The 15,769-nt window shown below is 46.1% G+C and overlaps 1 protein-coding gene across 1 annotated transcript in view; it reads right to left on the bottom strand.

Annotated features, from left to right (window-relative positions):
• Positions 1 to 4,297: 4,297 nt before the first annotated feature.
• ILDR2 (immunoglobulin-like domain containing receptor 2) overlaps positions 4,298 to 15,769 on the bottom strand; it is a 29,718-nt gene continuing 18,246 nt past the window's right edge. Inside the window, exons 6-11 of the mRNA XM_010085407.1 lie at positions 14,922 to 15,068; positions 13,997 to 14,173; positions 8,773 to 8,886; positions 6,789 to 6,999; positions 5,173 to 5,863; positions 4,298 to 4,333 (exon numbers count right to left, since the gene is read on the bottom strand). Of these exons, the coding sequence (XP_010083709.1) occupies positions 4,298 to 4,333; positions 5,173 to 5,863; positions 6,789 to 6,999; positions 8,773 to 8,886; positions 13,997 to 14,173; positions 14,922 to 15,068 (1,376 nt within the window). The remainder of the gene's footprint in view (positions 4,334 to 5,172; positions 5,864 to 6,788; positions 7,000 to 8,772; positions 8,887 to 13,996; positions 14,174 to 14,921; positions 15,069 to 15,769) is intronic.

The following is a 15,769-nucleotide window of genomic DNA, read 5'->3' as shown; positions in this document are numbered from 1 at the left end:
TGCTCTGAGAATGCCCCTTCTCTCCTCCCCACAAAAGGCCAGTTCCATCTTACAATGCCTGATACTTTCATTGCTACTCCCTCCCACAAATTTCTCTGGCCAGTTTTAGGTAACTCTCTAGAGAGGATTGGCATGTGAAAGTGTCTTGGTAATTGCAAACCCATTTCTTATTTCTGTTACAGGTGAACTGGTATTGCCCGCACGGAGGAGGCTTGTTGGAAAAGGTCAGGAACGCAATGTAACTGCTGATCCACAGGCAGCAGGTACCCAGAGTCACAAGACAAAATTAAAACCACAATTCAGTGAGCTACGGAGCAACCCAGACATCACCGCAGGAACTAGGACCTCTCAGGGAACCAGCGCACACAGCTGCCAGTGCTGGCTGCAGGGGAGGTGAGGTATGTCTGGGGCATGCTGCTGATGGCCATCTCTGACCTCGTGACAGTAACAAAGGCTAGGATGCTTACAGTTCCAGTCCCCTATATTGTATGTCATCACAAAGACCCAAAAAATTCTGGCTGCCTTTCTCAGGTGATGTATGTTGGAGTTTCTCAAAGTTTGTAAGTATTCAAAGTGCTAGTTTTGTTAATTTTCCACTTCAGAGGAAACGGAGTGGTCTGAAGATATTTGCACTGAAGCCATATCCTGGCATTTTTACAATGTACTTTAAAAGAATAATGGGATTATTGATAAGTCATTACCATTGGTATTTATTTACCCATTCCAGTATGTCAAAACATTTTTCAATAGCCCAGATCACATTTTTGACACTACAGCCAAATGATGCTTGATCCTGCTCTTGCTCTAAGGGTTGGTTTTGTTTGTTTGTTTTTCCCCCAGGACTCACTCATCTCTGTTGTCTTCTTAGCAAGTCACTCTTGTAATGCTTCCTTTTAAGGCCACAAACCCATCTGTATCCCTGACATGACCCAGACATCCATATCCTGTATGAAAAGGATTTTAATTTTTTGCCAGCAATAAAAATTGATCACTGGAAAATTTATAATTTGAGACCGCATAATAATCAGGCTTATTATTTTCCAGTGCCAGCATTGTGCAGGTGTTCTGAGAGATGGTGCAAACACAAACCATTACTTCTCTTCTGAAACAAGTGGCTCTTCTCAGCCTTTCCATCAGCCTCTGGCCCCCTGCTCCTCTCTGTTGCCAGAGTCACGGGTCATTAGGGTTGTGTAGCTATAGAGATGGAAGCCCTACTCTACATCACCCCTCGCTTTTTGATCTGGTCCATTTGGTGCTGCTGCAGAGACTTTTCTAATGGGAAAAATAAAGATGGCCTGAGGACAGACACTATCAGCAACTGAAAATTGCTTCAGATTTGTATAGGGAGATATGAAATCTAAAATTTTAGAGAAAAGGCAGAGCCAACTGATGGGTGCTGCCCAAATCTGACTTCAGGAAATTAAAACCTGATCTTTTTTTTTGAGGCTGAAATTTTTATCATCTGGTAAAACTCGTTGAGTCACTACTTATAAAATCTACAATACTTTTCCAGGTACTTGGATTCAAAATAAATGTTGGACAGTTCTTCTGAACAGTTGCTTATACAGTTAAAGAATTAGCTTGCAACTACTTTTTTATAAGCTAGATACATAAAATGGCAACTTCCTACACATAGTGTGCAAATGCCCTGAAGTACCAGCATCAAGCAAACAAAACTGATTCAAATAAATGTGTATTTTTAATACACACAACTCATTCCTGAGCGCTTGATCAAATAAACTACAGTAACTGAGATAAGGGACAGACACAACTGAAATGAGAAGGGAGATTGTGTGACACTCTGGCTTTCAATATGATGTAAAAGTTACTGGTATTCAGAGACTGTTAAATCACTGTTTTGGTCCCTTTCTGACACAGTCATTGTTGTAGATGCACTTTCAAATTTCTACGAAAAATGTTTCCTGGGTCTGCTGGATGTCAAACTCCCTTGAAATTAATAGCATAGGAGTTCTCAAGGTTTTCAGACTAACAAAATATCAACATTTCTTGCTGCTAGTATCATCCTATACCAGGGATGAAATGTTTAAGATAACATGTAGTGTAGCTCTGTAGACTTCTCAAGGCCATGATGACCTCAGATGGCAACCACCTGCCTACCTCTTGTTAACTGTGCTGTGATTTTCCTAGGAACATATATTAAAGATGAGAAAAGACAAAAATACTTCAAATTTAGTCTCTCCTGCCATAATACAAGTAGCTGTATTTGGCATGTAGCTGGCAAAATGGAGTCACTAAGCTGCTCTCCCTATCAGGAAAGACATGGCAGTCACGCTAAGTCCCCAGTGACAGGAAAAAGGGAAACATCACACCCATTTTTAAAAAGGGTAAAAACTAGGACCTTGGGAACTACCGACCAGTTAGCCTAATCTCTGTGCCCAACAAGACCACGGAACAGATCCTCCTGGAAGCTATGTCAAGGCATATGGATGGCAGAGTGGTGATTAGAGAGAGCCAGCATGGCTTCACTAAGGGCAAATTGTGCCTGACTATCTGGAGGCCTTCTACGATGGAGTGACTGCATTGGTGGATAAGGGGAAGAGTAACTTCTGTAATCTACCTTGACTTCTGTAAGGCCTTTGACACACCCCACACAACAGCCTTGTCTCTACATTGGACAGATATGGGTTTGATGGATGGACTATTTGATGGATAATGAACTGGCTGGATGGCTGTTTCCAGAGAGTTGCAGTCAATGGCTCAATGACCAAATGGCCACCAGTAACAAGTGGTGTTCCTTGAGGGTCTGTATTCAGACTAGTACTGTTCCATCTTTATTAATGACAGACAGTGGGACTGAGTGTGCCCTCACCAAGTCTGTGGATGACACCAAGCTGAATGGTGCAGTTGATTTGCTGGAGGAAAAGGATGCCATACAGAGGGACCTTGACAGGCTTGAGGTGCAGGCCCATGTGAACCTCGTGAAGTTCAACAAGGCCAAGTGCAAGAAGATCAAGATACTGGCCCTTAAAATGTTCCCATCATCTTTCTTCACATTATGATTTTAGCAGCTAAAAATTAAAGAAATTACTGCATTATCCCCTACGAAAACCAGAATGTCAGGCTTCCAGATGGTGTGAGGCACTCACTTCTAAATTCAGCTGTTCCTGAGACAACAGCCACTAAAACCACATCACAACTGAAGTGAATGAAATGGTTTTTAAGTGTAAAAGGTGACTTTCAAAGCTTGTGTTCATCCACAGTGTTATTTCTTTTTCCATTGCTGTTACTGCTCTCTTCAATGTCTTGGAACAATGACCAGAAAGGAGTAATACCAGCAGCACAGAATGAAGATCTGCAGCTGCTCTCTCACTGAGACCTTCCCCTTTTTTGTTTCTTTACAACAAAAAGGCCACTCACTATGCAGAGATGTCTGGTGGTGCTGGAAGCAAACTGCCAGCAGGGCTGGAACACTGCTTATGATATGGTGGAGTAGATACTCTAGCTTGAAGCTCTACAGAGTCATAGCTCAGCTGCAAGAAAATGCAACTGTATCAAAACAAATCACAGTTGGGGATGGGGGTAAAAACACATCATGCTCTCATCACAATAAAAGATACTTTGATCCATTTTCAAAACAATACATCAATCTCACCTGCAACTCTCATCACACAATGAACAGAACTAAATATATTCAACAAACCAGCCCATAATTGTCTCTGTCTCTGTTCAGCCCTTGCCAAAGTAACACCTCGTCAGTTCTTTTTCTATAGTGTCTGAAAGGATGCAGATTTTCTTTCACGATTTAGGGCCTGATCAGCTGGAGGCAGTCTGCAGCTGCAAGAACAAGGCCTCCTCCCAGCACAGGGATGATACAGAAAAGGCTCCAAGTATATGTATGAAGACATTTTTGATCCAAACAGAGAACTGAAGAGACAGAGAGAGCAAGAGGTATGCACACAGGCCTCTCTCCGCACATGACACAGGGCAAGAGGCACAAAGGCAGCCTCACTTGTAGTTCAGGGCTACAGGGACAGTAGGGACGTGGCTGCCTTCCAGTGCAGAATGGAAGGCACTGGAAAGCAGGGTGCCAAAGAGAGCCCTGGCCTCATTTTCCTGGCAGGCTCCCAGAGCCTTTGAGATCGAGTGCTGTTCATGGGAGTCTGTCTCTTAACGAAAGCCTCTGCTCCCTTGATGAAACAAACAATTGAAACAAAGAGTCCATGGCTGGTGGCTGCAAAGGTTCACGGAGGCCTGCCTTGCTTGTTGCTCTGTATCTTTTTCCACTGCAGTCACCTCATGGAATCCAGCCCATCAACATGACACGTCCAGAACAACTTCAAACCACAAGGGACATCCTCGTTGGGAAATCGTTCTGAGAAGAAAGAGAGAAATGTCAACACGAAAGCATCCATGGAACAAACAAAGAGACAGATATAGCTTTGACAGACACAACTGAACAGCAACAGCTTTGTCCGCACACCCCTTTCCTCTCTCACACATGCCACTTACACTCAGGCCTAACAGCCAAGCTGCTCTACCAACAAGGTCTCCCTCACGGAGCAGACTTCAGCCAGCTCCCCTTCCCCAGCAACCACTAACTCATTAGTCCTCACCAGCCTGGACTGTGGCAGGATGTTTTGCACTGGCTGGTATCCTGTGTGAGGAATGCCTTTGGCCTGCATGGCCTGTACACATGCGCAGGGGCATGCACCCACAGGAGTCTGTCATCTCACACCTTTCAGAAAGACCTGAGGTCTCTTTACACCATGCCTTGATACTGTCCCAGGACCTATCCCAGTCCAGAAGAACACAGCCTCTCAACCCTTCCTTAACAAGAATCAAGGCCAAAGCAATGCCCTGTAATTTCTGTAAGTCCTGGGTAAGTTCCCTTTACTACCATGAGCTTCCTAAACCCTACATAAACTCCCACATCCTTGGATTACCAGGGCACAGGTGCCAAAACCATCCCTTACCTCCCCAGTCCCATGCACATCTGTCCCTCCCCTCCATCACAGAGTCCTGTTTAGGAACTATTTCTCTTTATGGCTTCCTACACCCACATTGACTCCCCTGATCCGAGGTTCCCCACACTCAGACTCCAAGCTCTACCCTCCTGGAGAGCCCCTTGACCCCTAAACTCTGGTTAGCAACCCCTGCCTGGTGGCTCCCCACTCAGCCTATTTGGATCAGGAGCACCAAACATGGCCTCACTGTTTTCTTAGGGTCCTTTTTCCTCTTCTTGTCAGAGGCGTTGAGGTAGGCCTGCTCCCTGGCCCTGTACGAGGGGCCTCGGCTCAGCTCCCTCTCGCTGTACGGAGGGAGGGTGTCCTCCTCTTCCTCCTGCTGAGGTGGTGGTGGCGGCTGCTGTGGCTGCTGCTGCGACTTCTCGGCTTTGTAGGTAGAAGGTGGTGACCAGGCATAGTATGTTCCCCCTCCTCTCTGGCTGTGCTGCGAGCTCAGCTTGGTGGGGGTTTCACTATGGTCACCGCTCGCGTCGTAGCTCCGGGATTTCCTCTCCAAGACACTGCTGAGGTAGGAGTGATCATATTTCTGGCTCCCTCCAGGTGTCCGGCTCACCAGCCTGGGCAGATGCTTCTCCTCATGGGCTCGTCTCCGGGGTGGGCTGTACGCCCAGCCCCGATCCGAGTCTGTCAGCGGCTCTCGGTTCCCTCTGCTACGCTTGGTGTAGTACTCCTCCATGGAGCTATCCTGGTGGGGCAGCCCTCCACTGCGGCCGCTGTGCGACTCTGACCGCTCGAAACGCCGAGTTTCCTGGCTGTCTGCCCGCCGGGTCCGCTGGCTGTAGGACTCCGCAAAGGCTGCCAGCTCATCCATAGAGACAGCCGGCACCCCCACAGAGAAACTCTTACGGGACAGCATCTCGGACTTGGATCTCTGCTGGCTGGAGGACAGAAGAGGTAGTGTTAGAGGGCAGGATTCAGCTGTGCTCACCCCCTCAGCTGCTTTCGCAGACAATGGAGGGAAACAGGACTCCTGGAGCATGATTCATCCAACCTGTTTTCATCATCTTCTGTAGGAAGAGATGCATCACCTCCTCAAAATCCCTGCTTCTCTCTCTCTTGACTGTAAAGGCAGCTTAGGGCTGACAGCTCGGCCTCTACATGTCTAATCTTACCCGAGATTAACCCCAGAGTGCACCTCCCTTGTCCTCCAGTATGCAGGGCTGGACTTGCTTCTTGGCCCCAAAGCCTGTAGGTGTATGTCCTGCTGGGAAAACCCAAGAATCTGGCTACAGAAGCTCACAACAGGGCAATTTTGAAGCAGGTTTAAAGGGAGTGAGCTGGCACAATAATCCAGTACTGAGGGAAGAAAATCCCTGCCATTGCTTTCGGAAGACTGAGCTGCTGCTATGTGAGGGAAGGATGTGACCTCTCTCTTCTAGGTACCAAAGTGCCAGTCCTTTAGGCCTGGAGTACAGGTCTTGCTGCACCAAACCACCAGGGTGTGATTCCTAATAAAACACACCAACACTGGGAAGTGCTGGAGGAATCAGGTGCAAATCTCAAGAGAGCACTTGGCAAAGGATGCCTTGGTTTCCTATTGATCTCACTTTGACATCCCGCCTGGAACAGGGCCCATACCTAGCTTTGCTCAGCTGGGTAGGCTTAAGCAGACTTGTGGGAGTTAGATTAATTCTGACCTCATCTAATGACATCCCCAGATTTCATGTTTCTCTCTAACCCCTCTGTCCTGCTAAGCAGAACCAGAGCAGCAGGAAATGGAGAAGAGCTACCAGTCCATCTGTCTCTTCTCCTTTCTTTACTACTTTGCCAGATATAGCTGCTTCCCAACATGGCACTTCTCACCTGTGCCGGAAACTGTCCTGCTCATCTCTGTAGTCAGAGACAGCCTGTGATCTTGATGTGCTGCCCCCACCAATCACCCCTGACCAGTATTCAGCATCGCCATCGAGGTCTCCTGCAGGAGGCAGAGGTTTTCTTCGCGCCTGGCGGTAGGGCTGACGGAAGTTCAAGTCATCCTCGTGCAAAGAGCTGAGTTCAGAGATGGTGTTGTTATCTGGAGGGAAGGTTTCAGAAAATAAATGAGACAAGCATCACCTAATAGCATGTGTGAGAGGGCAGGAGAGGACAGGAAGGGTCTGGTGGGCTTAGCTGCAGCTTTTTCAGAAAGAAGCTGAGCTGCCCTCCATTAGAAAAAAATCAAACTGGAATTCAAGGCTCTTCTCCAAACCCTTGACTGATCCTGCTCAAGACTCCTGGGGCTCAGTTTGAACATAGAGCTGCTGTTAGACCTACGGTCTTCTGAGCTGGTAGCCGTCAGCCACGTTGGATATTCTAAAGGTACCGCAAATGGCACCAGATGTCTGTGTTCCAGACAACTGAGTTCAGCCTTCATGCAGAAATTCCATCTCAGCTGTGCTTCAGTAACACGTGAGCAATCCGCCTTCACGAGGTGGGCACTGCACTTAGCGGAACATCACCACAGTAGTTGTGCCACCTCCCCCTTTCCTGGTGTGAGACAGGCTGGCTCTGGATTTGGCCTGACTTGCCCAGCTAAAACAAAAAACAACCCCCTCAAAAAAGATTAAGAAAAAAGTAAGAGACTTGTCTGAATCACTGTCAGTCTTTACCCCATCAAGCACATTGACATCTGGAGGCCTGACATACCAATCTGGAGAGGTCTTTTTATAGTAAATCTTGTGGGTGGAGAAGACAGTGTGCTCAGCAATGACTGTTTTAGAAGTACATATAATTTGTTAGTTATGCCTAATCTGTACAGAGCTTTGATGTAGTGTCATTCCTAAAGCCCTTACCTTCATTGATTTGCAGGATCTCACGTGTCTGTTTTAAATGAGCCTCTACCAGTGCCTAATGTGGGTTAGCTCTGAGCAAACTGGATGCTGCCTGGAGGACCTGAGCCCCCAGCCTGCTGCTATCCTCCAGACAGAACAGCTAGAGGACAAAGAGCAGCACAGGAAGCCCTCCTCACGCACACACGCTGTCCCGCCACTGCACCTCTGCCTCCTAACGTGAAAAGATCCTCACTTGGGTTTGTATTCTGGCACCTATTAAGTGCAGCCTCAGCCTTTAGGGATATAAAGCTTGCAAGAGGCTACCAGAAGACAGTGAGGAGTTCCACATTAATTAAGCTTAATTCTGAGTTTGCATCATGTCCCTACTAGCCACCCTCCTCCCCTTCATCTGCAGTTGTCTGGCTGCCAAGCTGTCCATACTGATGTACCTACCACCTCTGATCTTACGGTGACCAGTGTCACAAAACCTGACAATCCCCTGGTTTCCTGAATCCTTCAGGGCAACAGCCACTCCAAACTACCTTTCTGCATCCTTCAAATCACACTGTGGTCACTGCAGCCCACAAAACACACTTTCTATAAAATCATCCCTCTTCTATTTTGCCATGCTGAGAATTTACAGGCACCACACTGTGAGACACATAGAAATCATGAGGAATATACCCCAGCTATTATCACACCACAGGCTGTTGGAGGCATGAGTACGGACTTGGCTTTTTAGATGTTAATGATCCAAAAGTTTTAATTATCAGAGTGGACAATTTTCATGAGCATTTGACTCTCCCACACCTTGCTTGTCCTAATTACGGATGATTAGATAAGTAGCAGATCTTTAAAACCAGAATATACCTGTAGACACCCAAAATCTAGACTTTATCTGCCCCAAGTACCATATCCTAGACATCATATCCTAGAGGCTGGCTCTAAGGCAAAGCCAGTGAACTTTTAACTATGAATTTGCAGAGTCTTTTTCAGGTCAGTAGAAAAAAAAAAATCAAACCATGATTGTTCCTCACATCGTTCTCGCATCCTCCTAGCTGGGTCAAACTGAGCCAGTTCTTTCTCGACATAGTACAGCACCTTCATGGAGTCCCTTTCCTTGTCAGTCTGGATCCTGTACCCTTTGCGCACTGCTAGGGAGGAAAGAAGAGCATTAGAGGAAAACATATCTGCAAGCAGATAGGCCACGTCTTCCAAAACAGAGTGAGTCAGTCCTTGCTTCAGAAGAAATCTGTCTATAACGTGGGATGTGAAGTTGTGAGCAGCTGCATCACTTATAAAGTCTGCAGTAACAGCAAAAATTGTTTGGAAATGCCCAATCTGTACAACCAAATGCATCAAGTGGTGTCAACACCACAGAGTGATTCCACCTCCCACAGAGGATGTCAGAAAGTAGCACTCATTTCCCCTTCCTCAGCACTAAAGAAAGGATTTGTCATGGCACGCGACAAGCACTCCCAGATCAGGCTTCCTCTATGCAGCCGGGGCCATAAGCTCCGAGTTTGCAGAGGAAACAGGTGGCGGAGCATTTGGGAGCTGTCACTCTGCAGGACCACTCCACCCTCCCATCCCTATGAATTCTGCTCACACAGGTTGAAGAGCATGTGGTAGGAGATGCTCCAGAGAATACAGAAGGAAACACAGAAAGTCCCACAAATACATGGCACACTGCTTTAAAATTTACACCGAATCCAATTATGGGGCCAATCACGTCACTGGGTAGCTGGGAAACTGCCTGCTTTGGCATTCTTCACATGCTTCATTTTATAGAACAGGTATGTCTTACACATACACTGAGTGCTTGTCTCCTGGGCTTACTCCATTTTCAAGGGAGGTCTAGACAGCTTTTTTGGCTTTTCCACATTCCTCTGTGTAGAAAAGAAGTTCCTACACACCTGGAGCCACAGCAGCTCTAGCTCTGGCAGGCTGGCTCCATGCACACTTTACCTGCTAACGCTGTGAACAGCCTGACTACCTGAAGGCAGGTCTACAGTCAGCAAGCAGACAACTCCCCCTATCAGGACTTTGAAGAAAACAAGGCTTTTATAGCAGATTATTTAAGAAAAGTCTCAGCCTGAGGCTATTTCAAGATTAACAGAAACACAGCGCTAAGTACAAAAGAGGACTACAGCCCTCAAATTCAGCCTCATTAGAGAACTGTCATGAGGACAATTCACTGAGCACTATAAAAACGGAACCCCTCTGCCTTGCATGGGGTTAATATGTTCCCTTGTGTGAATACTGCAGTGTGACGTGAGCACTCTTCTGGTGGAACAATTTAAATACTTGGACGGTGGTTTTGAGCCAACCTGTTCTTTCTGTTTTATCCCACACACCAATACAGCAAGATACTAACATATGGGCTGGTTAGTACGTTGCATAGTATGCACTGTGTGGGTTGAACAAGGACTTGGCAGAGGTATTCTTAGGCACCTTCTGTCCTAAACTGCTGTGCATGTGTCTGTGCACTATAAAATAACCATGCTCTGCTTCAGAAATGGCTATGCCATCGAAATAGGCAGAATGATTTCTGTAATAATCCCTCAAACTGCTTCAGGATAGAAGTGCTTTACTGTGGCTTCTGACTGTGCACATGTAAGGTAAGTAACTACATCTTGCAATATTACCTTCTGTAGCTGTACTTGGGAAGGGTATTAGATGTTAAAACGTAGTATGGGTCTATCAGGGTCCTGCTTTCAACATGTCTCCAGATAGTTCAGCTGACAGAAGTCTGGAGTTTCGCTGTGTTTTATTATCCCCACGAGGGAGTGCACAATGACTGCAAATGCACACAGTGATTTACAGAACACAAGGAACCCTACCTCTGCCTTCCAAAGCGGAACACCATCATGTCTCTTGAAGTGAGGTTGCTGCTATGAAGAGGGGCTGGACTGACTGGCCTCAGAAGGGATGACTCCTGCTGCATTGCGCAAGCAACAGCAAGGAGAGTTCTCCACCTCACCACTGGGGCTGCCCTCTGTCTGGTACCTTGCCAGGGAAAAGGCCTCTTGCTATTCTTTCTTCTAAAGTGTCTACTAGGAGCTCAGCTGAGCTACCACCTCATTTATACACAGGCCAGCAAACAACCATCATCTGGAAATAACTCTGACCTACTAACAACCTTTGGGGAACCTGAACAGGCACCTTCCAGACTCTGTCTCCCCAGAGTCAATACTCATGCTGAGGCTGAGCCAAATATCTATTTGGGCAACATCTATAGCTCCTGGAACTGACAGAATTAGCTAGGCTTCCCGCGAGCTTCATGCTCGACTTGCTATTGTGGCTGTATATCAAAAGCCAAATTAATTTCTTGGTTACTTCTTTAAATATCTAGAAATTAACCTTGGATTTAAATCTGCAAAGATGACCGTGAACATCGCATAAAAAGTATTTTCCATTATATTTTGCCTCTATGTTTACTTATTAAATACTTCTCACAATTATATTGAACGTTCAGCTTATTAAATCTCTTTATTATTCCTTCATGTGAACCAAAGGTATTACTGCTTCCTCCTCACACCCTTCTTCATCTGCAAATTGCCATAACCCTCTAATAAGGTCTGAATATTTTTATGCCCATCTTAATAATAAGGAAATGAAGATGCAGAGACATTAATCACTTGTCCAGAACCATTCACTGACGTCAAAGAGAATGGAACATTCTTCCCTGTTAGACCCTATTCTCTTCTCCCGAACAGTTCATGAATTTCTGATGTTTAATTTGTGTTTAACTAGACACTCTTTTTATTCTTCTGTGGGTGGAACCGAGTCAGCCAAAACTGTAAGCTGTTTCCCTCCCCAGAAAGGACAGCACTACTATTTTGTTCAGACAAGTGTGGTTAGGAAGTAAATGATGTCTTATCTTTATCCACTTGCCATAATAAAGGACTGGAGTCCACCTCTCAGATCAAAAGCTTCTGTGTGTGCATGGTTTAAGGAATCTACGCAAGAGCCTCCAGGTAACCATTGCACTTAAAATAGACAGAGCATACATGCTAACTTACGTGTTGCCAACACTCTTCTAAATAAGAGAGCTGAAAGTTTATTTTTTTTCCCTTCTTCAGCCCTAAGTTTAGGATGGAGTTCCTAGGCTTCACTGGAGCTTTGTCACGTGGCTTTTATGTAACCCTAGACAAACTTTCTAAATATCCTCATGCCTGATCTTGCTCATTAGATCACCTCACAGGGGTCATTTATAAGCACGGAAACTATCCAGGGCAAAGGCTGTCCTTTTTAGCCTGGCAGCCAGGATTACAGAATTCTGCCGTCTCTGTCCCCCAGCACTTGTGATCCCATTTTTTGAAATAAACTAGACAGAAAGATTGAAGTCTCAGAGATACCAAGTTTCAGATCAGACCGAAACTGGCTGCGTGGAAGACACACAGACCATAATTAGTGCTCCTTCTGAGAAAAGCCTTTATTATAAACTCAACCATTACCTGCTTTGTTTAGCTTGCTGTCTGGCCAACCAGAAAATAAGTAGCTCAGTACAGCCACATAATGTTTTCTCTTCTACAGCCCATAATTAGGGGATATTCTGGCATTGTGGGGAACCTTAACAGAAAAGGAATAGGATGCAGGGTATCACCCTTCCTTAGCTCCATAGTTCAAGGAACACCTTGAACAACACATGCATGATCCAGACTAAGGGTTTGTCTGCATCCCTGCAAAAATATGAATTAAAAAAAAGCTTAACAATCTCTGTTGTCTTGCCACAACCATTAAAACTCTGCAATAATGTTTTTATTTGCAATACATAGTATTTCCAGTCAAGTCCTGTGTTGAGGGATTAAGTTCAGCCAGCTGATTTGTATTATATAAGAAATGTGTCTTTCTGTGTAATGAGCATGGGATGCTAAGAGCTGTTCCATTTTGTTACCAAACACGTTTGTAGTTTTTCATTCTGCATTTGTGCTCTGCTGGTAACATACAGCAGACACGAGACTGGGACTGTGATTGGACTCTTAAAAAATCCCTGGAGTTGCACAGCCAACACCACACTCTACATGCAGTGACATTTTCCACATGAGAAAACAATTGAGCACTGGGCTGTCATTCATCATTTTCGAACAAAGGTTTTTGAATGGGATACATTCTGCTTTGGATCAGTGATTGATTTCCTATTTCAAAATGCTCCATTCCAGAGCTCTGTTTTGATTTCAGTGGGAATAAAAAAGTATGATTGTTGAAGGAAAATACTTTTTGTAATTCCAGAAAGGTTAACATACTGACTGCAGCAGTGGAAGGATGTGTGGGGTTGTTCCAAAAGCTTAATTATTTGATTATGATACTTGATCTTGTCTTTTCAGAAGTGTCTTATCAACACATTGTCATAAGCAAATTAACAATTGATATCTAGTGTGGTGCTTTGAAATCACGCACGTGATTGGATCAACAGCAAACGTTCTGTGTCAAATATGGTGACGCTACATTGGCAACAGTCACTTCTGCTGCGGTGTGTTTGAATTTATACAGCCATTCTGATCCTGAAATGCCAGCATGTGGCTAAATAGCTATCCGTTTTTCCTTGACAGCAGCTTCCTTTGCAGAGGGAGAAGTGACCCTCACCAAGATAGAGTCATCATACTGATACACTATGTCTGACATTGATCCACAACTCCTTTCTAGTTAGAAGCCTTTTATCACTCACATTTCACAAATGCAAAGGCTGAAAAAAGAAGCAACCTACTGACTTCTGTAAGGTAGGGGAGGGGGTCCAGCCCCAAATGCTCTAGGGCAGAAACGCTTAGGGAGCATGTCCCCATACCCAAAATGCCACAGGGACAGTAAAACATGCTGCAGCAAAAACTCCTGTCAGAAGGCAAGCAGTGGCCTGCAGAGGGCAGGAAGAATAGTTTACCAAAATAAAGCAGCTTGCAAGGCATGAGCTCTAAGGGAAAAATAACCACTCCCTCTGCTCCCTTGAAATCAACTTAATCTTCTTCTCCTCTTCAAGTAAGGTTTGCAGCAGTAAGAAGAGGAGTCTCGGGCATGAACTTGGCCTCCCATTCCCTGCTGACCTAATTAGGCCCCCACACACTGACACTGTGCTGATGGCACTAGAAAAGTTGGAACATGTGGCCCTAAGGGATGCAAATGTCATTGTCAGAGCCAGGATTAAAATGCAGCTTCTCTGTGTTTGTTCTGTTCATATCACTCTGTCAGGGACAATCATTCCTCTCTCTCCCAGCCCTGCTCCCAGTAAGAGGACTGAATGTTGTGCCTCGCACTGCAAATTACCATTTTGGCTTCCTCCACCGGAGTCACTTGGGGCTAAGGGAGGCGGGTGCGACTTATCCATCAGCACAGCAGGAGATGGGACACCAGCTACAGGAACACTGGGGATGTAGTATGGACCTGGCATGGAGGAGACCGCAGGAGGGTACCCAGCTTTTGCTGCCTTGCCTGCTACATACACTGAAAAAGAAAAAAAACAGCAGTCAGCATCACACCAGTCTCCCACAGACCCACATGGCACATGGCTGAAACCTGCACATCACCAACACTGGTGACAACCCATCAGGAGACAACTGGACAAATGAAATTACAAGAATCAATCTGAATTTCTCTAAGCCTCAAAGGGCACTGAGGGGAGTTTAAAAAATGCACATGGCAGGTCAGATGAGCACTGTAAGGTGCCCAGCAACCAAAGGACATTCAGCATGTTACAGCCAGCATTGCCGCTGCCATGATTTAGTGGCAGTTCAGCTTTTAAAACAACTGATGACTCAAGCAGCAAGGATGAGGCTCATGAAACTTGACAGATCTGCCTGAGCCTGATCAGGAACCTTGCTGGGTTGCAAGGATTTTGCACTGTTGTAGAGGGCAGCTGCTTTGCATTGCCAGGAAGAAACCTCCCATGATGCTCCTAGCTCTGACCTGCAACATTCACTGACACAACAACAACTTTGGGAGCATGACACTTTGGAGAAACAGGCACAGCTGCCAAGGCAGGGAGGGCTCAGGGAATGACATTTTTAATTAACTTTGACCGCTCAACCATTGAGCAATAGGTCAGATGCTTCACTCCCTAAGAACTAGTTCTCCAGTCAAGCAAAGTGCTTGGTGCAAAGGAAGCAATATTAGCAGATTCTCTTCCTGTTCTGTCAGGGAGAAGTAGTAGTGCAGGAGAAGGTTTGTGCCAGGCTTGGACAGGGTCACTCACGTGCCCGGGGACAGCAGCAGGACTCAGGACAGCAGGGGCAGCGGACGTAACAGCAGCAGCTGTGTGGGCAGCACTGGCACCAGCAGATCCCCACCAGGAGGAAGAACAGGAACGCCCCCAGGATCACCAGGCCCACAAAGACCCATTCTGGAAAACAAGAGGAGAAAGGGAGATACAGGATTGCACATCACTGTGGAAAAGAACATCAGTGACATCCTCCCAGGGGAGAGCATAAGGGCAAAACAGATAGGTGAATAACAGAACTGGACTCCCCGCTGGTCTAGGACTAGTTCCCCTCTGTATTGAAGCACAAATGGCACATGACAGTGAGAAATGGAGCTACAGAAATGCAGTCCCTTCCTGAGATGTCTTTGGCTGGCTGAAAGGTGAGCAGCAGGCAGGAGCTCTGGTTCCCCAGGACAGAAACCCTTCTCCCCACGGCAGACCTGCACAAATGCCGCAGGACATACCCCATTAGCATTTGGATCTCATCAAAGACTCATTCTTCCTGGCCATGTTCATGCCCTGCTTGTGTGTTTGTTCCCTACCCACATTCCAGTTTTAATGGGACAAACGATGGTGAAAAGCACGCTATAAATAGCCCAGTAAATGAGCCAGGCCTGCCCCTTCGCAACTAGGCCCACGCATGCAATTATTCTTTTGAATGTGCGGAATGAACATCCTATTCAGGCGCTGCAGCCAGCCAAGAAACCTAACAACCACTTTTTTTTTCTTCCCCCACTGAAGCCTCAGATGATGTCTGCCAGGCCCCAAAAGGGAATGGCTGAAAAACACCCTATAACTGAAAGCACAGAAGAGCTGGTCCACAAAAAACGGGATGGGGTTTG

The sequence above is a fragment of the Pterocles gutturalis genome, unplaced genomic scaffold (genome assembly GCF_000699245.1).
Source record: "Pterocles gutturalis isolate BGI_N339 unplaced genomic scaffold, ASM69924v1 scaffold3630, whole genome shotgun sequence".
Lineage (NCBI taxonomy): Eukaryota > Metazoa > Chordata > Aves > Pterocliformes > Pteroclidae > Pterocles > Pterocles gutturalis.
This window is presented reverse-complemented; position numbering and strand designations above follow the sequence as displayed.